This window comes from Sinocyclocheilus rhinocerous, unplaced genomic scaffold (assembly GCF_001515625.1).
Source record: "Sinocyclocheilus rhinocerous isolate Xijiao unplaced genomic scaffold, SAMN03320098_v1.1 scaffold889, whole genome shotgun sequence".
Classification (NCBI taxonomy): domain Eukaryota; kingdom Metazoa; phylum Chordata; class Actinopteri; order Cypriniformes; family Cyprinidae; genus Sinocyclocheilus; species Sinocyclocheilus rhinocerous.
This window is the reverse complement of record NW_015638024.1, coordinates 1,384,680-1,410,051: the sequence shown is the minus strand read 5'-3', so window position 1 is coordinate 1,410,051 and position 25,372 is coordinate 1,384,680. Positions and strand designations below refer to the sequence as shown.

General features: G+C 37.5%; 1 protein-coding gene and 1 long non-coding RNA gene across 5 annotated transcripts in view; one reads left to right on the top strand and one right to left on the bottom strand.

Annotated features, from left to right (window-relative positions):
• LOC107749434 (IQ motif and SEC7 domain-containing protein 1-like) overlaps positions 1-13,707 on the bottom strand; it is a 218,257-nt gene extending 204,550 nt beyond the window's left edge. Inside the window, exon 1 of one of the 3 annotated variants that reach the window (XM_016564590.1) lies at positions 13,169-13,707. In XM_016564590.1, coding sequence (XP_016420076.1) covers positions 13,169-13,455 — 287 coding nt within the window. In that variant the 5' untranslated portion in view covers positions 13,456-13,707. Of the gene's footprint in view, positions 1-9,717; positions 10,259-13,168 lie in introns of those variants that run through there. The other 2 variants (XM_016564594.1, XM_016564589.1) reach the window with 2 other exon arrangements.
• Positions 9,182-25,372, top strand: part of LOC107749437 (uncharacterized) — an 18,571-nt gene continuing 2,380 nt past the window's right edge. The window contains exons 1-2 of one of the 2 annotated variants that reach the window (XR_001641032.1): positions 9,182-9,253; positions 20,082-20,158. This is a non-coding gene — a long non-coding RNA (uncharacterized LOC107749437). Of the gene's footprint in view, positions 9,254-12,755; positions 12,830-20,081; positions 20,159-25,372 lie in introns of those variants that run through there. The other variant, XR_001641033.1, reaches the window with a different exon arrangement.

Here is a 25,372-nt window from a genome sequence, read left to right as displayed (position 1 = left end):
GCTTTCACACAGCAAAGTTTGTAAACGGACCAAATTTGTTAATACAAGTCACACGCGAGTAAACTGTTCTCTCATTGGTCAAAGTTCCACGGTTTATTTTCCGGGATTCCACTTAGCTGTCACAGCTGTCATCTGTCAGCAAGGGTAAACGAAAACTAAAATTAAGACGAAAACGATTGATGAAAAAACTATTTCGTAAACTGAAATAAAATAAAAATGGCAAAATAATTTAAAAACTAAAACGAAACGAAACAACAGTTATTGAAAAACTAACTGAAATAAAATAATAATTATCAAAAATAAATAATCGTTTTAGTAATCATTACGTTCTCACCCCTTGGCGGAAAAATATATGAGCTGTGTGGCGTCGGCGGTTTAGGGAAATGGTCTGTAAATGGCGCACGTAAGGTTATCTGACGGAGAGACGCAAAGCAGTTTAAAGCAGTCCTGCACAGCTCCTGTTTGGTAAACGCGCACCAGCAGTAATTAACAGAACACTCGACCCGTTATCTGACAGCAGCACTAATTTAATTCTGTAACCAGACCAGACACGTTTGACATAAAGACCGCGAGTCGCGACCCGAACCGCACTCGCATTAAATCTATTACATCAGGTAGGCAAAATTATTTATTTTCTCATGTACCACAAGCAATCAAACCAAAATTAGGCATTTTAAGTTGGTGCTTTGAAGAAAAACAGGCATGCAGCGCAACGTACTAATTAACAGAAAAAAAGAGGAGAACGCGCATCCTTTCTGTAAACAATACAAAACTTTAGCATAGCATCTTGTGATCACTCTGCCAGGCTTTCAGATAAATGTGCATAGGCTAAATCACATCATAAACACGCTTATAATTCTTAATAAATGAAAAGAACATATTCAAATATGAGCCTTTACTGTTAAATGCGATTGCCATTATTATTGAATTTCATTAGTCCCAGTTATGATTTATGCGCAGTTGTTCACGGAAAAGTGAGCAAGACACCACAGTTACAATATCATTATTATGGTTAAATAAGAAAAGACATATAACCAAATCAGGCTACATTTATTTTCATACTAAATATCTCAACACACATCATTGGATATGACATTAAGCGCGACTTGTGTAGATTAATTTAGTAAAAAAGGTTTGCCTGCTTTCTTTGGCGTATATTTGTATACTTTTACTATCTAATCAATCTCAGCATGCGTTAATTTTGTGTCGATTTAATGCTCTTATAACTTTTATTACTGTAAAAAACAGGAGGACATAATGGTATTTACTGTTTTTACACACCAGAGGCTTTTAAATGAACTGTGTAACCAAAATATGCGTGTTAGAGAAATGTACAAATGTATGTTAACAGTGTTTGTCATATCAGTCCGTCAGAAAAAGTTTTTTTTGTTTTTTTTTAGTTAGTTAGTTGTAATTTTTGGCTGAATATCTCTAGCAGGTTTTAAAAGCCCTTTAAAATTAAATATGAACACAGTTTGGATTAAATAAAAGTACAGTCAAATTTTATCTCCTGTATAGACTTTACTGTACAATGACTTAATGTTTTCTAACGTGAGTTAGATCTAGTAACATCTTACAGTGAGTGAACAATATATTTTTAAAACATTCATTAATGTTTGTGAATGTTATTTAATACAAACACTTGATCATTCATGTTTGTTCATTGTGCATTAAATAATTTTAACAGATTGAACTTTGAAATTAACCCTAAGAAGAATAATTGCCATATAACTATTGTTTATTGTTAGGTCATGTTATCTAACAAATAAAATCTTATTGTAAAGTGTTTTTAATACTACAGTTTCCATCTATTTGATATACACTTAATATATGTAATCTTATCTAAATTTATTATTAAAGCTGAGGTTTGTTATTTACTGAAAAGTTATATTTTAGCTGTTGTCAATGATCTAATGTTGTATTTGGTCAGACTCAGCCCATTGCTTTACTTAAGTATATTATATTTTCCTTTTACAGCTGCAGACTGAGGAAGATCCTGAAACACACCAGCAAACCCTAAAACAGACAACAGTTTACAGTTGTTTTTGAGTGGCAGCAGAACTATGACTAAACTTTTGGGTGAAACTTGTTTACTTTTTTCTTACTTTTATTACTTGTGGAAAAACTTGAAACAATTTTAAATAAGTATAAAGAATGGCATTGGTTTTGTACATTTAATTTTTGTTTAACGTTATTAATAAAAATGTTGTTCAATTAGCATGTTTTTGTGTTTTGCTTTGGTACAGAAATTGGTACCGAGAACCGTGGATTTTCACTGGTATTGGTACCGAATACTGAAATTTTGACAAGTTGACTAAAATTAAAACAGGCCGCCAAAAACAACACTAGGTGGTACTCAACCCCACTCCCCCACCCAAAAATAAATAAACACAAACTAAAGTACTAAAAAAAAGTACTTTTTAATTTTCATAATTTGTAATGAATGTATATAGTGCCAAAATACATAAATAAATTCATTAATAACTGTTTATTTTTATTCACATTTATGTGTAGCACTTTTCATGATACACTGTTGCGAAGCAGCTTCACAGAAAATGAACATTTGTACATTACATTTAGTAGTTTACAGCACTTCTAATAAAAAAATTGAACAAGTCAATCTGCGATACCAAACAGGAACACAGGGGGACGCCAAAAGACCACTAAATGAGCTACCTTGACCTGACTGATCCAGATTTACTAAACCACTGACTATTGTGTAATCTAAAAAACACCTTCAGCCAGCATCCAGTATAAAACACTCGTGCTTTTAAGCCAAATAGCTTGCTGATTTTAATTTTTTTTTACTGACATCTGTATGTGAGTACTATTATCGCCGCCATCTCTGATGAAATCAGCCATGTTTTCTCTGCATTAGTGCCGTTTTGAACTTACTGTTTGAATGCATTTGCTTACTGGATCCTTAGACTTTCCAGGAGTTTGCCAGTTGATCTGATCGCAAAAAAACTGCTTCTTTTTATTTTCATAATGTATTGTTGACACGTGCAAAACAGATACATTTGGACTACTACTGTTATGCTATGTAAATACTTATTTACATTAGTTGGCATATGCGCCAATGTATGTTTCTGCCAGTGGATGCCCACACTCTAGGTTGCGTTTATTAAACTCAGGAGAGAAGATAATTTTTCAGCGCATGCATATAATGTCTGATCGATAGAAAGCGTGTCCATTTTCTGTAAGAGTGAATGAATGGGAATCCACCTGCAAGCAGAGAGATTTGCGCTCGCGCATTTGATGCGATCAGCTGTTCCTTCATCTTGGCTGAGCTTTCAATGTTGTTACGGAAAGGATGAAGCTGATTGGTTGGTTCTTGTCACATGACGCGTGGTGCGCTTGCGGCATTCTGAAAAGTTGAAATGCTTTCATCTTGCTGGAAAAAACGCATCACTTCTATTATGAGTGCACCAGGAGTTTGCCAGTTGATGTGATCGCAAAAAAACCTGCTTCTTTTTATTTTCATAATGTATTGTTGACACGTGCAAAACAGATACATTTGGACTACTACTGTTATGCTATGTAAATACTTATTTACATTAGTTGGCATATGTGCCAATGTATATTTCTGCCAGTGGATGCCCACACTCCAGGTTGCGTTTATTAAACTCAGGAGAGAAGATAATTTTTGAGCGCACGTATATAATGATCGATAGAAAGCGTGTCTGTTTTCTGTAAGAGTGAATGAATGGGAATCCACCTGCAAGCAGAGAGATTTGCGCTCGCGCATTTGATGCGCTCTCGCATAGGCAATATGCGCTCTGGACATTTGTCATTAAAATAGCTCAATAGAAACCGCCTCAAACGAACTATTAAAACGAGAAGAAAGTCGTGTCTGAAAGCTGCAATCGATTTTTTAATTCGTTAAATGAATGGAGAATATTGTGTTTTTCCATTTCCGTCGGTGGGGCTCTAGCACTGAGGTCTGCACTTATTCCTTTGAGCCGTCCACGCAAACGTGATCAACGGAAAAACCCCACACCACTAATCCTAACCACTGCGTATCATATGCACACCAAAGTCAATTTATGCATATAAATAGAATGCCAAGTAGAAACAGAAACATGTTAAACATCATAAAATGATGTGGCGGGCCTTGAGTTTGACACATGTGTCCTAGACAAATACATCTACTGAAGAAGATACTACTTTGTGAATATTAGATAATTCCACACAAGCATTGCATCAACTGACATTTGTATACAAAAATCACCAAGAGATTCTTTCATGAGCCATTTCAGCCTATGCTACGATTGCCAGTTTGCTGCAGTCAGCACAAAGCCGTAAGCTGACGTGGCAAAGTGCTTTGTGACATGAAGGCCAGCAGTTGGCTGCAGCAAAAAATGCCAGTCTTATAACTCTCCACAGCATTGTGCAGAAACAATGCATACCAAATACAGTCCCCTTCTAAGGTGAAACGCAACACACAAATCATTGGCTGAAGTTTCATTGCCTACTACACTTCCATACTCTAAATCACAGTGTGTGCTTGCAAGCAGTCACAAGCGATAACTGCACCAGCCTATGAAAAAAAATATGGAGCAGCTAGGAAACAGATTGTCAGTGCAGAGCTGCAAGTGTAGAAATGCTCTGTTATGACTTGGTGATCTCCCTGTCAGAGCCACTGACTGGTGTGAGAAAGTAGGGCTGTCAAATGATTAATTGCGATTAATCGCATTAGGGCTGCACGATTATGACAAAAATCATAATTGTCGATTATTCCCTTGAAATTGTGCTTATTAATTACGATTATCACAATTTACATTGAATGATGTTTATACCATTGTTTGTAAAAATATGAATGGTATTATAATGTTATACTAACACTAAAATTAAAACAATGGAAAAACCCTTAAGATAACCTGTAGAAAGAAAAAAACACATCTTAAGCACTCAGAATATTAACATAAGTGGACTTTGAACGATTAATTGCCCCTTTGAACGATTACGTAATTGTGGCATCTGTAATTGTAATCGCGTTTAGAAATTCGATTAATTGTGCAGCCCTAAATCGCATCCAAAATAAGTTTGTGTTTACATAATATATGTGTGTTCTGTTTATATTTATTATGTATGTATAAATACACACCTACATGTATATATATTTTTTTTTAAAGGAAGTCAACCTACTCATGTATGTTTAAAACAAAGTGCCAACAGAATAAAATAAAAATACCAGTTTTTTTTTTTTTACACAAATAGCACAAGAGATTTAAATTATTTTAGGCAGCTAGCGAACCAAAAAAAACATTTCTGCTGCAAGAAAAATCTTTCTATCATATGTTTGTGGAAAACTTCTGATAGTGATGCATTGATGTAATCGATTTTGCCACGAAACAAAATTTATCAGTGACAACTTCGCCTTTGTACAAATGTACTGTAGCTACCAGCCAGAAGACTGTTAACGGACAGATGTGCCAAGTTGCAAGAAACCACCCCTCAAGAAAACGCTTTCTTTTCACCATTTGTTGCAATCACCTGGATGTTTTACACATCCAGATGAACGTCAAGTTATGGTATTTTGATAATCCTACAGTTATTCAGAAGTTGTGAGGAGCTGCAGAATAACCACAGTGGTCTTTTTTTCTAACTCTCCTTTGGTGTTAAACCCAGTGTCTATCAAATCATAAGGATCTGTGAAGATTGGAGCGGATGATCATTTCAGATACTCATGAACTGAATGACTGGGTTTAATACAATAGGAGAAAGAGGAAAAAGGGCAACTGTAGTGACTGCCATCTAGATTACATTTGTATGCTTCATTGTGACTGCACTGTGAGACCCAAAGCTCTTCAAATCATGAGGAGGGAAAAAGATTGGACACAGGATCTTCACTTATCCTTATGTTTGAAGTACACTTGGTTTAACACCAAAGAGAAGTGAAAAAGAAGACCACTCCATTTATTCAAGAAGTGTCAAAATGGCATAATTTAAGAGGAACATGTGTAGTCATAAGTCAAGTTGTATCTGTAATATTCTCAACATTGTATCTCAAATCCATGATTCACTGTATTTTCCTGTGACGTTAAGTCATCTTTCCCCTTTTTCTTTTTGTATTAAACCCAGAGTCTTACTGTATAGTATACTGCTGTATCACATCACAGATCCAGCTGTGTGACCATGCATGTTCTATTCTGCAAAATAACTGGAGTGCTCTTTTTCTCATTCTCCTATGGTGTTAAACCCATTGTCCTTCAAATCATGAGGATGTGAGAAGATCGGAGCAAATGATCTTCTCAAATTCTTGTGAATTGAAGGATGCATTGAGTATCAACGGAGAATAAGGAAGAGTACTTCACATCACAGGCAATCCAAATGAAGCATGCATTTAAGATATATTGCCATGCATATCACAGATGCAGCTTTGTAACTATGCAAGTTCCACTCAAGTTATGCCAATTCCTCACACATCCAGTGATTCTTCAGAATAAGTTAAGCTGCAGAATAACTGGAGTGCTCTTTTTCCTCATTCTCCTTTGTGTTAAACCCAGAGTCCTTCAAATCATGAGGATGTGAGAAGAACGGAGTGGAGGATCTTCTCTAATCCTCAATATTTGAAGGACTCTCAGTTCAGTACCAAAGGAGACTGAGAAATGGAGATGAATTCACATCACAGGCAATCACAATGATGCATCCATTTAAGATACACTACTAAGAATACCTGTCTTTGTGACTACAAATAACATAGGCAGCTTTCCACCTTCAGTGGTTCCAGTTACATTTCTAGTTTAGCATGCAATTACAAACCATTATCTGCTCAGATTTCTCACCATGTTATCTAACCATCCACCACCTGTAGTGATGTAAAGATGATTTAAAAAATGTGACGTGACATGTGGCCAAGTATGGTGACCCATACTAGGAATTAGTGCTCTGCATTTATCCCATCCAAAGTGCACACACACAGCAGTGAACACACACACACCGTGAACACACACCCGGAGCAGTGGGCAGCCATTTTTTGCTGCGGCGCCCGGGGAGCAGTTGGGGGTTCGGTGCCTTGCTCAAGGGCACCTCAGTCGTGGTATTGAAGGTGGGAGAGAGCGCTGTACATTCACTCCCCCCACCTACAATCCCTGCCGGTACGAGACTCGAACCCGCAACCTTTGGGTTATGAGTCCGACTCTCTAACCATTAGGCCACGACTTCCCACATGTATTTGCTAGGATAATACAGTATTTTTCTATGCACTTTTTCTTCATCAAGGTACACTATATCTAATCTAGAAAATGTTATGTTTCTGTGTTGTTCATCTCCAATTAAATACATAACCCCTCTGCATATGATGATCAACCTCTCATCTCCTTCTCTCTGCTTGATGTGTTGTAGCAAAACGAACACAAAAAAAGGAAAAAAGCAGACCTAAAAACTAGAATGTGATCATCCTTGATACTGTGCTCGCTCTAATGTTTACCAACAATGCCACGCCATCTACACCTCTTGCATCACCGAGGTAACAACAGACATATGCTGAATATATTGTAATCCTGATTTTATAGCACCACAGTGAAAAACTAAACTGTAACCATGCCAATGAAAACCACTCAGCCCAAAGGTGGAAAAGACTATAACGAAGTGTGCGCATATTATGAACAAAATAGTTTTGACATTCAAGCAGGCACAGATAAGTAAGGCATATGCAAAAAGCAAATAGCAAGTGGGAAATAAAAATGAATTGATAATGTTAGGTTACACCACAGACCTCAGTCAAGAGCCAGGAGTAAAATTAAATTATGTCTTCCCTGATCTCAAAAACAGTAAATAACAGATAAAGTATTTCACTCTCAAAGAATCAGCACTGCTTAAATGAAAGATGAAGGTGAAAGTCAAACTTTCTGCCTCTCTGCACCGAATTACAACACAAGCTATTGACAAAATGTACTGTAGAAAGTGCAAGTGCAGCTCATGAAACGGCACCATCTTCTTTAAAGGTTACCGCTTTGATTACTATAGCGGAATAAAACAGGAATTTACAATATAAACTGTAAAAAAATAAGAGATCATGAATGATCAGTCAGTGCATTTGCTTTACAAGAGCTAATGTGAAAACTGCATGTTGACATACAGCTAAAATCCAAATCCACATGAGGCTTAAAATGCCACATGTCTGGGGGAGAAATCTATGTTCCCGACTCATCCAAACACTCATGCATATTTCCATAAATATGCCAGATAAACACTTATCTCTTGCAATGAATCCTCTTGGAAATCCTAACACACTACAGCAAGCCAGTAAACCCATCATGTAATGTGGCACGAGAAGCAATGTGAGCCCCTGATTGTCAACATAATAAAATAACAACAGATTATACTTCGGGCCCCTTCTTCAGATTAGCATTGTGACAACACTGTATTACAAATGGAATCGAAAAGGAATTCCTAACGGGCAGTTCATCTCAAACATTCACAACAAAGATTTGAATTTTTCCATTTTAAAGGCAAATAATATAAATAAACACATTAAGATCTGACAAGAATGTAGAGTGAAACTAATGTTTGCCATTTCAGTCAACATATTACTCTCATACAAAGACTGACTGAAATCAATTAAAACCATCGCAGCTAATTCTCTTGATTAAATCTGGGTTTTTCTTATTTAAAAAAAATGATATAAAAAAATGGAAAAAAATACAGGCTGCTAAAAAGAGAAGTTTTTTTTTTGGTCATACTAAACCTTGCTGCTTTCTCTGTTGAACCATACCGATCACATACTTGCTCAAAGATTCTCCACACTACACTTAACCCTGGGTTATTGCATTTTCAAACCCGAATTAGTGCTGCTTTCCACCCTGGGTCAAGATTCACGAAACCCTTGTTCTTGAGAGATCGTTGCGTTAACACCGTTGTTTAGCAACTGGCAACCCAATCAAGATTTGATCCATTAAATATTCATGAGCTTTCTAACAGTTCGCAGAACTTTCACACGCTGTTAATTCTCCAAATCTGAGGGAAGCGTTAAACATGTCAAACTGCGAAGGCAAACACGTTAACTGATAATGATGATTTTTGCTGTATATTTTTAAAAGGCTAAATCCAACCGGCGCGGATTGACTTGGCAACCTTTCCACACCTGGACAAGCAATTAAAACAATTCGCGCGCCGTATTCGTCCAATCAACGACGTTAGCTACCTCAACCTGACAACCTCAGGATTAATTAACCCCGGGATAAAGTATGAACAACAATGTGAAACACGGAACAAAACAACCTAGGATTACGTTTACAGAATGAGCTGGGTAAACAATTTCACGTGTCAAGCCCATTTTAGTCTTGCCAAAATTGAACGCCGTCGACATGGGGTGTGTGTCCACGCGAGCTGCCTACCTAGACAGCATTGAGCATCGCAGGGGGCACCGACCGTATCATTCAAAATTGCTTTTAATGTATCTTTTCTAAGTGACTATGAGCAGCTGTGCACCTTAAGGGTTATCTAATATATTCACTTTAATACAGACAGGCATTTTATATAAATAACACGCCCAGTGACATTTGAGTGCTGGTATTTACTCACACACAAAGTCGTCCCGCTAAGCGAGTCTGTTCATTGTCGTTGAGCTGTACGAATAAACACTTCTGATCATAACTAACGTTAGTCATTTAAAGAGCGCCATATACAGCTGGCATGCCCGCTTAGATATTCTATCCATGCATAGTCCAAACGAAACAAGCAGTGATAGCTTTGCAAAAGTGGGACTCTTACTTTTCTTGGATCACATTCTCCTTGATGGCACCTAGCGTAGGGTGGCTGTTGCCCTGTTGTTGCAGTCTGCAGGTGGCCAGGTGCCTCTGGTGCTGATCCTTCAAGCACGCGTTCTCTTGACAAAGATCACACACTTGCTTTTCGAGCGCTTCAATCCGATTCTTCTGCTTCTCCAGCAACTCCTGTTGGGTCTCGATGATCTTATTGAGCTCTTTCAGGTACTCCGCCGCCTTGCTGGGGTTTTCGGTCGGGTTTTCCATGTCGATGTACGCGAAATGCCCGTCCATGGGGCTAATTCGATCTGTTGAGCTGGGTTTACAGCCGCTCCACCATTGTTTATGTTTGCTGGTACTGCTGACGGCGCTCAGTACTGAGTACTGAAGTTGCGCTCGAGCGCTCGTCCGCTGCAGCGCGCAGTCCAGAGGCTCTGCGCTGCGCCACAATAACTAACCCGCTCCGTGGATGGTAAATCCGTTTAACCCTTCAGTGGGAGGACTGTTAAGGTAAGCAGTGTTTACTGCGCTGGTAGTAGCTATCTCTATTTATCGTGGTACATCATTACATATCAAAACAGTTACAACCTGCTGAACATATAAAAAGCACAAACAAGCATGTGTGTTGGTCTTAGCTGGTTTAAGATGGTTTTAGGTGGTTTAAGCTAGTATAAGTGGTCAAATGCGTCTAATAACTAGATAAAACTGCTGGAAAAAAATAACAGCCTAGGTGGTTTGCCAGCCAAAGTGGTTTTAAGATTGGCAAGCTCTCCCTGACTACCTGAAAGAGGGGGGGAATCGTTCATAATCAGTCTAAGTCTTTACTGGTCTTAAATGATCTCCAAGCTTAATTACGTTGGCTGATTTTAAAGAGGTCTATTTCATCTGGTCAGACTGGGAGACCAGCTTGGCCAGGCTTAAATGTAGACCAGCAAAGGATACTGTACTGCAAAGTCATAAATTAATATGAGATCAGAAGAATCTCATGAGCCCAAAGTAGCTCATGTCAGCCCTTTAAACAAGTGCACTACTCATTCTATCCAACCCACTCCTGCAAAAAAATAGCGTGGCCAAAATGGGAGTTACATTTTTATGCATGCAATGACTCATTTTCACTGGCACTGACAAAATAAAATAAAATAAAATAACAAGGGATTATTATCATTAGCTCTGGATCATCCTATTTCAGTACATCCAAAATACAGAGGGTTAAAATATAATTGTAGAGCTACACTTTATGCCTGCAGCCCACTGTGTCTCAGTCCTACTAAGTGCCCTCTGGTGGTTGTCTTTGGCAATAACAGAATGGGATTGCCCATTTAAGATTGATCTTCATGCCAGTTGGTGCAATGGCATAATGAAACCAAAACTTCATTTACTTGATTTATTTTTCAATGTGTCTGCATGGTGATTGTCTTGTATAATTCATTACAGTTACAGTTGAGTATCGCTTGCTTAAGATATATAAATAGTTACATGCCACCATCTGAGTGTTTCAAACAACAATGAAAGATTGAATTTGTTACATAAAAGAGAGAAATGACTGGGCCTGGGGATCTAATTATAGCACGTGTCCAGTAGAATGCATTTGCAAGCTGCCAAAAAAAAAAGAGAAAAGAGAAAAAAACTGATTTGGGGAACTGTTTATCTTCCCAATTGTCATGACAGACAGTGCCGAGGCATATGCTGTTTGGTGCTCCGATACCTGTGCTGCTAATGAGGGAGAGACACCAGATAATATGCATAATCCACACTTTATCCTCTGTGATCACAAAGACGCCGTCTTCATCAAAGCCTCTGCAATGCTGACAAGGATGGGCTGAGTTTTACTGTAAGAGTGTCTGCCTTCCTCAAAAATGAATGTATTTTTAGAAGCCTTTGTCTTCTCCTGTTTCATTTTTCAAACTAACTTTTGGATTGTTTCTCATCTTTTTTTAGCAGATTACTTTGTGGTTTAGAAACTTAGAACTAGGACAGGAAAGATCATATTTTGTAAACACAAAAGAAAATACTTCTTCCTCATTATGACCAATCACCTTACCTCTTCTAGTAATTAAAAATGAATATATCAAACTGTCCAGCTGAATCCCTCTGCTGCATGCATTGATAACATTACATAAGGTCATAAAGTGCCACTGGCCATAACAATGAGCTTGATCCAGACTCAACTAATGACCTCAAAGGGAGAACCAAAGCCAACTTAAGTTCACATATTACTCTCGTACAAAGGCGGACTGAAATCAATTAAAACCATCGCAGCTGCAAAACAGACGTTTCGCAAGCAATTCTCTTAAGTCTTGTGTTTTGTTATTAAAAAATACAGGCTACTAGAAAGAGAGGATATTTTACATTCTTTAAATATCATGTCTTTCTTACTGTTGAACCACCAATCAGACACTTGCTCAAAGATGCTTTCATCAGCTTAGAGATGAGTAAAACGGCTTCATTTCATAATTTTTCCTCAGCCGGACCTCTTTTGGGTGTTTCACACTACACTTAACCCTGGGTTATTGCATTTTCAAACCTGTGTTAGCGCTGTTTTCCACCCTGGGTCACGAAACCCTTGTTCTTGAGAGGATGTGTTTAGCAACTGGCAACTCCATTAAATATTCACGAGCTTTCTACAGTTCTCAGAACTTTCACACGCTGTTTAGTCTCCATAACTGAGGGAAATGTTAAATATGTCAAACTGCGAAGGCAAACGTGAAAAAAATTATGAAGACACCGTATTTTGCTGTATATTTTGCAAGGAATCCAACCGGCGCGGATCTACTTGGCAACATTTCCACAGATGGACACGCCGTTATTAAAACAGGTCTCGTGCCATATTTTTCCAATCAACTTTAGCTACCTCATAAATATGCAAACAAAAACATTAACCCCTACTTGTGAAATCTCAAAAGCTGACAACCCAGGATTACTAACCCCGGATAAAGTATGAACAACAGTGTGAAACACTGAACGAGACAACCTAGGATTACGTGCACAGAATGACGCTGGGTAAACAATTGTCAAAAGCCCATTTTAGTCTTGTCAAAATTGAACGCTGTCGACATGGGGTGTGTGTCCACGCGAGCTGCCTACCTAGACAGCATTGAGCATCGCAGGGGGCACCGACTGTATCATTCAAAATTGCTTTTAATGTATCTTTTCTAAGTGACTATGAGCAGCTGTGCACCTTAAGGGTTATCTAATATATTCACTTTAATACAGACAGGCATTTTATATAAATAACACGCCCAGTGACATTTGAGTGCTGGTATTTACTCACACACAAAGTCGTCCCGCTAAGCGAGTCTGTTCATTGTCGTTGAGACCCACAAATAAACACTACTGATCATAACTAGTCATTTAAAGAGCACCATATACAGCTAGCTGACATGCCTGCTTAGATATTCCATTCATGCGTGGTCCAAACATAACAAGCAGTGACAGCTTTGCAAAAGTGGGACTCTTACTTTTCTTGGATCACATTCTCCTTTATGGCACCCAGCGTGGGGTGACTGTTGCCCTGTTGTTGCAGTCTGCAGGTGGCCAGGTGCCTCTGGTGCTGATCCTTCAAGCACGCGTTCTCTTGACAAAGATCACACACTTGCTTTTCGAGCGCTTCAATCCGATTCTTCTGCTTCTCCAGCAACTCCTGTTGGGTCTCGATGATCTTATTGAGCTCTTTCAGGTACTCCGCCGCCTTGCTGGGGTTTTCGGTCGGGTTTTCCATGTCGATGTACGCGAAATGCCCGTCCATGGGGCTAATTCGATCTGTTGAGCTGGGTTTACAGCCGCTCCACCATTGTTTATGTTTGCTGGTACTGCTGACGGCGCTCAGTACTGAGTACTGAAGTTGCGCTCGAGCGCTCGTCCGCTGCAGCGCGCAGTCCAGAGGCTCTGCGCTGCGCCACAATAACTAACCCGCTCCGTGGATGGTAAATCCGTTTAACCCTTCAGTGGGAGGACTGTTAAGGTAAGCAGTGTTTACTGCGCTGGTAGTAGCTATCTCTATTTATCGTGGTACATCATTACATATCAAAACAGTTACAACCTGCTGAACATATAAAAAGCACAAACAAGCATGTGTGTTGGTCTTAGCTGGTTTAAGATGGTTTTAGGTGGTTTAAGCTAGTATAAGTGGTCAAATGCGTCTAATAACTAGATAAAACTGCTGGAAAAAAATAACAGCCTAGGTGGTTTGCCAGCCAAAGTGGTTTTAAGATTGGCAAGCTCTCCCTGACTACCTGAAAGAGGGGGGGAATCGTTCATAATCAGTCTAAGTCTTTACTGGTCTTAAATGATCTCCAAGCTTAATTACGTTGGCTGATTTTAAAGAGGTCTATTTCATCTGGTCAGACTGGGAGACCAGCTTGGCCAGGCTTAAATGTAGACCAGCAAAGGATACTGTACTGCAAAGTCATAAATTAATATGAGATCAGAAGAATCTCATGAGCCCAAAGTAGCTCATGTCAGCCCTTTAAACAAGTGCACTACTCATTCTATCCAACCCACTCCTGCAAAAAAATAGCGTGGCCAAAATGGGAGTTACATTTTTATGCATGCAATGACTCATTTTCACTGGCACTGACAAAATAAAATAAAATAAAATAACAAGGGATTATTATCATTAGCTCTGGATCATCCTATTTCAGTACATCCAAAATACAGAGGGTTAAAATATAATTGTAGAGCTACACTTTATGCCTGCAGCCCACTGTGTCTCAGTCCTACTAAGTGCCCTCTGGTGGTTGTCTTTGGCAATAACAGAATGGGATTGCCCATTTAAGATTGATCTTCATGCCAGTTGGTGCAATGGCATAATGAAACCAAAACTTCATTTACTTGATTTATTTTTCAATGTGTCTGCATGGTGATTGTCTTGTATAATTCATTACAGTTACAGTTGAGTATCGCTTGCTTAAGATATATAAATAGTTACATGCCACCATCTGAGTGTTTCAAACAACAATGAAAGATTGAATTTGTTACATAAAAGAGAGAAATGACTGGGCCTGGGGATCTAATTATAGCACGTGTCCAGTAGAATGCATTTGCAAGCTGCCAAAAAAAAAAGAGAAAAGAGAAAAAAACTGATTTGGGGAACTGTTTATCTTCCCAATTGTCATGACAGACAGTGCCGAGGCATATGCTGTTTGGTGCTCCGATACCTGTGCTGCTAATGAGGGAGAGACACCAGATAATATGCATAATCCACACTTTATCCTCTGTGATCACAAAGACGCCGTCTTCATCAAAGCCTCTGCAATGCTGACAAGGATGGGCTGAGTTTTACTGTAAGAGTGTCTGCCTTCCTCAAAAATGAATGTATTTTTAGAAGCCTTTGTCTTCTCCTGTTTCATTTTTCAAACTAACTTTTGGATTGTTTCTCATCTTTTTTTAGCAGATTACTTTGTGGTTTAGAAACTTAGAACTAGGACAGGAAAGATCATATTTTGTAAACACAAAAGAAAATACTTCTTCCTCATTATGACCAATCACCTTACCTCTTCTAGTAATTAAAAATGAATATATCAAACTGTCCAGCTGAATCCCTCTGCTGCATGCATTGATAACATTACATAAGGTCATAAAGTGCCACTGGCCATAACAATGAGCTTGATCCAGACTCAACTAATGACCTCAAAGGGAGAACCAAAGCCAACTTAAAGGGGTCATATGATGCAATTTAAATTTTTCCTTTCTCTTTTGAGTGTTACAAGCTCTTGGTACATAAAGAAGATCTGTAAAGTTGCAAAGACTAAAGTCTCAAATCCAAAGAGATATTCTTTATAAAAGTTAAGAGTCAACCACGCCTACCTAAAACATCCTGATTCTGGTAGAGTAGACTACAATGCCGGTTGTTCTGACTCACAGACTGTAAGTATGTTTTTTTATATTTAAAGGATTTGCCACTGACGATTCAAACGCAAGTTTTGAGCAGTGTAGAGTAGCATTTGCAGTTTGTCATTTCTCCGATCACAAATGCAGACATGGTTTTATGTTTACGCGGCACGATGCAATGCAACGCGTAAAAAGACAGTATACATACAGTCATTATAATCCGTAATTATGTCCCCACTGGATGCAACAAATGCCTCGTTTATAATGGGTTTTAATGTTTTTGTCTCATCGCTCCGGCCGGGACAAGGCATCACAATATGGTAAGGGGCGTAACATTTCCGTCACACGCTTGAGGTATTCGGCCAATCACAACGCACTGGATAGCTGGCCAATCAGAGCACACCTCGCTTTTCAGACCGATGAGCTTTGTAAAAATCGACGCGTTTCAGAAAGGCGGGGCATAGAGGAGAAACAATAATGTACAGTATGTGGAAAATAATGTGTTTTTTGAACCTTAAACCGCATAAACACATTTCATTACACCAAATACACAAAATAATGTTCTTTTTAGCAATATCATATGACCCCTTTAAAGCAGTGTAATTACTGCACTAATATCACCAAATGGAACTGCAAAAACTGTTTTCAAACTGGGCGTAAAATATCATTTTCTGTTCTCTGAGGAAAAAAACAAGCTCTTTGAGAACATGTTTTAAGAGATTTTCTATTAGTATATGAAAACATGCCTATGTGAAAAATTATATTCAAAACTTTTAAGTTTTAAATGCTTTGTCAAAGGTAGGGAGATACCCAGCTAACAGGGAATGTTCTCAGAACTTATTTAATGTTCTGGTAAGGTTCTCTCAAAATTCTTCCTGTAATGTTAATGGAATGGTCATTCAACATTATTTGGTCTTTAATAATGTTCTCAAAACATTAACCAGAAAACATCATCTGTACATCGTTCTTGGAGTGTTTTTTTTTTAACATTTTAATTGAATGTTTGTCTTATTTTTAAATGTCTCTACTTGTTTCAGAATGTTCAGAGGACATTGCAAAAGGATCAAATGGAATGTTCCCTTGATGTTGCATAACCAAAAACATAAAAACTGTTTTTGAATGTTCAGAGAAAATTCCAAAATAACATTTTAGTAATTTACGATGTAAATGTTAGCAAAAGTTTCTTAGAACATGTTTTTGTTAGCTGGGTAAATGCTTTATTTTTAACAGCTCAGGAAAAGCAAATCATATCTTCTATAGCTTTTTAAAATGTGCATATTCTACGATAAAAATTGTCTCAGACTCTTTCAAGGCCTTTCTTTTATTTTCAGCATAGTGAATGTAAGCAACGGCTATAATGGCATGCAATTCAGTTTCAAAACAGGAATTATTTTTCAACCTTGCTGTTGTGCTGTCTCAATCATTGAGAGGCAACACTGAATACTGCATCTCAATGTCTGATGCTTTGAGTGAATTTCCTCTGTCTGATTCCAAACAGCTGTCGTCTAACCCCCTTCTATCTCACTTCGTCTATATATCATCTTCTCAGCCTGAGCTCTTATGCCATCTTCTTCAGTTCTTTGAGTAATTTAAACTCAGCTAGAGTTCTCATTCTTAAACATTTCATTAGCCTGACATTCAGATGGATGAGCATTTACAATAGCATCATGTGAGTGCACTTGTTTTGTGCCTGAGTACAAAAAACTTGCTTAATTGCATTTGATAACAAAAGTGAAAGACTGCAGCAGCCATATTTTCAACGGTATTATTCTTGTAAATATCATTATAGCTGATATTCAAAAAGCTCATTAAGGCTGCGTTTGCATATCAATTTTGTTTTTAAATGAACAAAATCACAAACATTTTCTCTAGATTTATAGAGGTGGTGCTCAAGGGCACAGAAATAATCACCTTAATGGCATACTGTTTTTACCATGCCTTTTATTAAAACAGCATTGATTTTCCAAGCAATGGTGTGCACTTTTACATACACAATGGCATTTCCAAAGTGCAGTGTCTATAGGGCATACTGATATGGGGCAACAGAAACGAAATGTAGCCGGTGCTCCTTTGTGAAACTGACAAAGCTCTTCAGAATATCCTTATGACATTGCCAGGGAAAACTGCATTTCTGTCAGTCATGTTTGACTCTTTTTGCACTGCACATTTAAATATTTACAGCCATTCATTGTCTGTAGAATCAAAGAGGAAAGTGTTTTTTAACTATCAGTTTTCTTCTCATAAGCCAGTGCTGTGCAATGAATGCAGGCCAACGACATTAGTCCAACAATCCCTGAACCAGATAGATAATGTGTCATGTTTTTTATAATGTCGAACTGAGACACAAATGCAGAAATTCAGTATCTAAATTACGATGTGTTATTTTTAAAATGCATTTTTAAAATAATTTTAAAAAAATTGATATTAGCTATTGCTTAAAAGTCAACATGAAATCACCGGTGCTCCTTTGTGAAACTGACAAAGCTCTTCAGAATATCCTTATGACATTGCCAGGGAAAACTGCATTTCTGTCAGTCATGTTTGACTCTTTTTGCACTGCACATTTAAATATTTACAGCCATTCATTGTCTGTAGAATCAAAGAGGAAAGTGTTTTTTAACTATCAGTTTTCTTCTCATAAGCCAGTGCTGTGCAATGAATGCAGGCCAACGACATTAGTCCAACAATCCCTGAACCAGATAGATAATGTGTCATGTTTTTTATAATGTCGATCTGAGACACAAATGCAGAAATTCAGTATCTAAATTACGATGTGTTATTTTTAAAATGCATTTTTAAAATAATTTTTAAAAATTGATATTAGCTATTGCTTAAAAGTCAACATGAAATCAAAATTGATCAATTGACCCTATTTTGCCTTTTATTGCGCACAATTTGTTATGTTTGTATTTTTGTAGTTTGTAGTTTACATATTAGGTACAGCTTTCAGCTTTCCTTCTTTCACAGTGGAAAAAATATTGTAGAAACAATTTTCACAATTAATTAAAAATATCGAAAATAACACCTTGAAAAAAACATGAAATTTTAAAGTAGAAAGACTGAAATAGTATTTTGTTGTAAAGTGGACTCCAGTAATCTGTTTTATTTACAACTTCACATTTTTTTTTTACTTTCTTTCTTTCTTTCTTTCTCTCTCTCTCTTTCTCTCTCTCTTTCTTTCTTTCTTTCTTTCTTTCTCTCTTTCTTTCTTTCTTTCTTTCTTTCTTTCTTTCTATTTCTCCATATAACCACATAATCGACCAACTGGCCAGTTTCATGATGGTAAATAAAATACACCATTATTTGAAGTTGAACAAAAAACATATTCTTTCTTTCTTTCTTTCTTTCTTTCTATTTCTCCATATAACCACATAATCGACCAACTGGCCAGTTTCAGCCCTGATGGTAAAATACACCATTATTTGAAGTTGAACAAAAAACATATTTTGCCATTGATGGCCATTCAAAATAGATGTGTATTCAGACTAGATCAATTTTTTTTTAAATAAAATGATAAAAATTATCTATGTTCAACCAGTGATCTTTACTCTTTATCTAGGTCATGCTTTCCTGGACTGCATGCACCAGCCAAGCAACTACCATAGAGATGAAGTGCTATGACAAATAGATCTCCAGGTAAATTAGACCTCCTTGCCTCATTTGAACCAAAAAATTTTTTGAGTGATTATGTTGCTTCTCTTATTTACCTATCTGCATTTTATATTGCTGAAAACACATTGCACGAAACAGAATTCACAGTTCTATGCAACACACATCTGCATTGCTAATGAAAGAGGGCTGTGCAAGACGTACTATATTCTCCTCCTGACCGCACCAGACATTGCCAGTCCTTCTTAATCGAATGCATTGCAGCCAGTTCTGCACTGCCCATCTGCTGTTGTGCACAAATGCTCTCACAGATCAATTACTGCTGAGGACCTGTAGGTATATAGAAAATGAAAAATGAGGTACAGCATACTCAACATTTTACTAGCATTCATTAAGAGGAACTAAATGGTACAGATTCCATGGAAACCAGCTGTATGCATCCACAGTCATGCCTTTTGTGCCTCTGTGGCCCTACTGACCTCTATAGTAAACATAAAGAAGAGAGATCGTGGTTGACATGTTTACTCATGTCTTTCCCCCAGCCTTTGTCTCATTCATATCTCTAGGCTTTGCTTTCATTGGCTGCTGTTGCAGAGATAGGATAAATTCAAACCTTGAGATTGAACAGTGATTTTGAAAACGCAGGGTGGTCATATTTAAAACGTAATACTGTTGGTCTCTCTTTCTTTCTTTCTTTCTTTCTTTCTCTCTTTCTTTCTTTCTTTCTATTTCTCCATATAACCACATAATCGACCAACTGGCCAGTTTCAGCCCTGATGGTAAAATACACCATTATTTGAAGTTGAACAAAAAACATATTTTGCCATTGATGGCCATTCAAAATAGATGTGTATTCAGACTAGATCAATTTTTTTAAAAATAAAATGATAAAAATTATCTATGTTCAACCAGTGATCTTTACTCTTTATCTAGGTCATGTTTTCCTGGACTGCATGCACCAGCCAAGCAACTACCATAGAGATGAAGTGCTATGACAAATAGATCTCCAGGTAAATTAGACCTCCTTGCCTCATTTGAACCAAAAAATTTTTTGAGTGATTATGTTGCTTCTCTTATTTATCTATCTGCATTTTATATTGCTGAAAACACATTGCACGAAACAGAATTCACAGTTCTATGCAACACACATCTGCATTGCTAATGAAAGAGGGCTGTGCAAGACGTACTATATTCTCCTCCTGACCGCACCAGACATTGCCAGTCCTTCTTAATCGAATGCATTGCAGCCAGTTCTGCACTGCCCATCTGCTGTTGTGCACAAATGCTCTCACAGATCAATTACTGCTGAGGACCTGTAGGTATATAGAAAATGAAAAATGAGGTACAGCATACTCAACATTTTACTAGCATTCATTAAGAGGAACTAAATGGTACAGATTCCATGGAAACCAGCTGTATGCATCCACAGTCATGCCTTTTGTGCCTCTGTGGCCCTACTGACCTCTATAGTAAACATAAAGAAGAGAGATCGTGGTTGACATGTTTACTCATGTCTTTCCCCCAGCCTTTGTCTCATTCATATCTCTAGGCTTTGCTTTCATTGGCTGCTGTTGCAGAGATAGGATAAATTCAAACCTTGAGATTGAACAGTGATTTTGAAAACGCAGGGTGGTCATATTTAAAACGTAATACTGTTGGTTCTGTGTGGTCAGATCAAAGGCACTATCTAGATTAAATACTTATAAGTAGTGTTAACTTTACACCTTTCAGTACTACTCTGCACCACAATATAAACCTGATAAAAGAACATATATTTTGAGCGATGTTAACACCTTTAGCTAGTATACACAGCTGGTTTAGATCTGAGGCAGAGATCCAAAGAAATGTCATATTAGTTTATCAATCGGCCACAGGACTCTGACCAGGAACTGAAATGCTGTGAGAGTGAGAGACGAGTCATTGCGACCTGTGACATTTTGTCCTTTCCTGTGAAGGGAAACTTGGACAAGCTTCACTTCTCAGCTTCCACTCAGCAAAGGCAAAGCAAATTTTTTATCTGTACAAGGTCAGAGAGGAGACGCTGACTGTCGCTCAACTCTTGCACTCTGTTAAACATGCTTTGAGGATATGAAGGATGTGGGGACACTTTTAGGAGCATTAAAGGAAATTTGGTAGAGCTCTATTCAGTTTGCTTCCTTGTAATGTTAACTTTCTTACTGACAGCTATGACATTTTATTATTTTAAATTTTAGTCATTTAGCTGACGCTTTTATCCAAAGCGACTTACAAATGGGGACAATAAAAGCAGTCAAAACTAACAAAAGAGCAACAATATGAAATGAAATGAAAATCCCTTTCTGTACCTCCTAAGCAGTGTTGGGAAGTAGCTAACAAAAAAAGTAGTAATGCTACTAGCTTCTATATTAGTATCTGTATTTTTATCTTTTTTCAAAGTAGTGAAAGTTTTCTGGTCAATTCACTATTTTTAGTAAAGTAGCCATATAGTCTGCATTATAGCTAAATTTTTTATTTTTCATCACATTGTATTGCCTCCCCAAACTTTTAAACACAAAACGTCTCTCTAATATGTTGCTTCATTGAGTCAACCAGTTTTTTCACATTAAATTATCAAATTAATGGTTCAGTGATTGATTTTAACCCGTGCATTTTTATGAGCCAAAAACTTTGTTAAAGGGGTTACATTTAAAGCATAAAATTTTAGTACAAAAAACAGAATTCACACTAATTTGAGTGAAACAAATATTGGCATATAGCTGCATTTAAAAGGATAGTTCACTCAAAAATGAAAATTCTGTCATCATTCCTCACCTTCATGTTGCATTACTTTCTTTCTTCTGTGGAACACAAAAATGTTTTTGAAGAATGTTTAAACTGGTTTTGTCTGTACAATGAAAACAACCTTGGACCCCAGTGACTTTCAGTGTATGGTAAAAAAAATACTAAGACATGAGGCTGTCTTGTTTTTATTAGTTGTATTTGCTGTAAAATTAAGTTATATTTATCAGACAAATAATCTTATTGCAGAATTACACTGCTTCATATACAGTTTAGGTACTGAAATGACAAATACTCCAATTATTGCTTCAGCGTAGTTAGCTACATTTTGTTAGTAGTGTGTAACTTACTACCTTTTAAAAGGGTAATTTAACTGTAGTTGACCCACATTATGAGTTGCTTTCCCAACACTGCTCCTATGCCAATATCAAGCTGCCTGATTAGCTGATGAGTGAATCATTTCTCCAGGCAGGCAGACAGTTTGCTTTGTGTTGTGCTATAATGTAATCACTCAAAACAGGAAATTTTCATGCTGTTGTATTTCCTTTTTGAATTGCATTTCAAATGATATATGTCTCGATTTTAAGCAGCAGTTCTCGTTGTAACTTGCTGACTCAGTTTAAAACTATATATCACTATTATCTTCAACTTATATTGCTGTTTCAGCCATGCCTCCACTGTGCACGAGATGATGCCATTTTTAACATTGTGCTCAATGAGAACCCGATGCAATTACAGTAATCACACTAAATTGCAGCTTTGAATATCCAAATCTTGCGTTCACAAAAGGAATAGATTTTATATGCAAACCTTTTGAATAAGACGAGATTTTTAGGCACTTTTTTCTATCAGAATGTTCATAAAAATTGATTGTGAGAGTCATGGCAGTTTCACTTGACTATGTCACACTGGGAACAAATCAACCTAGGAAGCTTAACAGTAAGGGAACATGCTTTGTAACCTCTATTTTAGTTTGTCAAACTAAAAGTAAATTTTTCAGGCCATCACCATACTTGCAGAGCTAAAGACTACTTTATCCAAGCACAAAGGACAAATGGTTCACAATGAAGGTGTGAATGAAGGAAACTGCTTTCCTAACACAACCTTTTTAAAATTTAGACCACCTTGACCCCTGACTAGAACAGTGCGGTCTTATTCTAAACCAGTCACACACTGGATTTACAAAGTTAGTTGCAACAGTAGTCGACATTGTTTGATGTAAAGTTGCTACTGGGTGAAAATTAGTTTTTCAGCCATATAAGCAGACCATTTCAGTCACTGAAACATTATGCACATGACAGTACCTAGGTACTGTAGGTTGCAAAAAGACGGTGAACAACAGCACAAGATTCCCAGTTAATGGCTTCATTATTCTTTGTATGTCTACTAGAAGAGACATTATAAAATCCCCATGAGGTAACCATCCATCAGCTTGAACAAAACCAAGAATGGAAAACTAAAAGCTGGTAAACAGTTTTTAAAAGAAACTTTTTAAATGCAACATTACCTCTAACATCAGTACACACAGCAGGCAACACAGTAAAATGAACGGGGGTGCGACATGCACAGCAATCTCCACAAAATGATCCAACAAGTAACATTGAAGGGGTCTGTCTGCATGATCAGCTGTGAGATCGCATGCTGATTCCAATTAAATAGATCAGGCGAAGGTAACAGATTAAGACTTGAAACCAGATTGGGAATCTGTAGACACATTTTAAAAAACCAAAACCATAAAAGGAGAATATCCTGACAGAAAAATACCATTAAGTTTATGGATATTTCCTTCAACCTTAAAACACAACATAATGCAGTGTGTAATTCAAAATATGGGTAAAACACATGTAAAAATCAGCATACGGAAAATTCCTTCATGGTAACATGGTATACAATGGGCTGTATTTTTATGGACTTTTCTTAAGCTGGGTTCACACTATATGATTTTAGCCACAGTTTAGCCATCTGAGACAATTTTTGCAAATTCGAAAGGATTCCTCTGAAATTTGAGGCACAGTCCTGCAGTGTGACTTCTCTTACAATGATATCAAGACGTCAAGAACCATTAGTAGAACCGCTGAGTGCGACAACAACAAATCACCACTTGCTCCAAACACATCTTTGTTTTTGTTTTGTTTTTTTCATTTTTCTTTCAAGACAAGCCATGGTTAAAGTTAATGCTAGAGACTGTTTTTGTTTGCTAGCCACCATTTCAATTCCACTTGTCAGTGTGGCTCCCTGTCACCAAACGTGTCATGGATTGATGATATAAAACGCCGGCCAAGTCTTTTTGCGGATGTCTGTTTTTAACGAGTCTTGACTGTCGTACAGTCTGATGTAAATGACAAATAAGATCCCACAGTGCGTCATGTCTAATAGCTGGGATCATGTCCATACTGTCTGACAATCAACAATTGCAAAGGAATATATAAATTGTACAGTTTGCACAATCCACTTTAAACATGAAAAGCTAACCTAAAACAAAGCATGTAAGGTACCGTAGATGAGAACCACAGTAAAGAAGTTTGCTCCATATCACAGTGAGAAATGCTCTATTTATACATGAAATTGAAAACAGGTGCATGCAATGATGGTCATACCACATATTGTTTCAGATTAAATGCTGATTGCTTGTCTGATGTTAGTCACTTTTGCCTGTTAAGCTGGTCTGATTTCAGTCCCGGTGACAGACAGCCCTGATTTTCAAGGTTGAAATACAGTGCCTTCACAAGGAATTTACCCCCTGTTGATTCGTTCTCATCCTGCTGGGCTGCAAAAAATCAAATTAAAGCATATAAATGGGATTTTTTCCCCCCACCAATCCTGTAGAAGTTATTCTCTGTAATGTCAAAATTACTATTTAGATGTCTTAAGAAATAAAATTGAAAATCAGCGATTAATTGACAATTAAGTACAACATATTCAGTATCAAGAGGACAAAATCTAATAATTCAGCCACTAAACTAAATCTTTCTGAATGTCTTAAATAGAAAGATAATTGTGACCTTATATCTCACAATTACGATTTTCTTTCTCAATTTATTTCTGTCATGACAACTCTCCGAGAGATTGGCATGGTAATGTACATGACAATGTTAATGTATTTGGTCTTGGCGGGATAGATCTGCTGCTGCTGCTGCTGCTGCTGCGGCAGAGCAAGTACAGAGACTTACTACTGCCAATACATCCACAACATGCTGCTGTGAGCATGTAAGAAATATAACTGCTGCAAATATAACATACATGAAATAACCCCCATATAGCATACATGAATCACCTCGTAGCAGATCTATACAGGTGGAGCTGGGGAAGGTGAAGGGTTTCTGAAGAACGCTGCACTGCTACGGCAAGCACTAGACATATATTTGAATGTTGAGCAGCGAGCTCATTGGCTACCGATACAGGAGAGAACCAATCAGCTGTGCCATGTGATAATGATGTCATTAGGTCAGATTGAGTTAGACCTATCG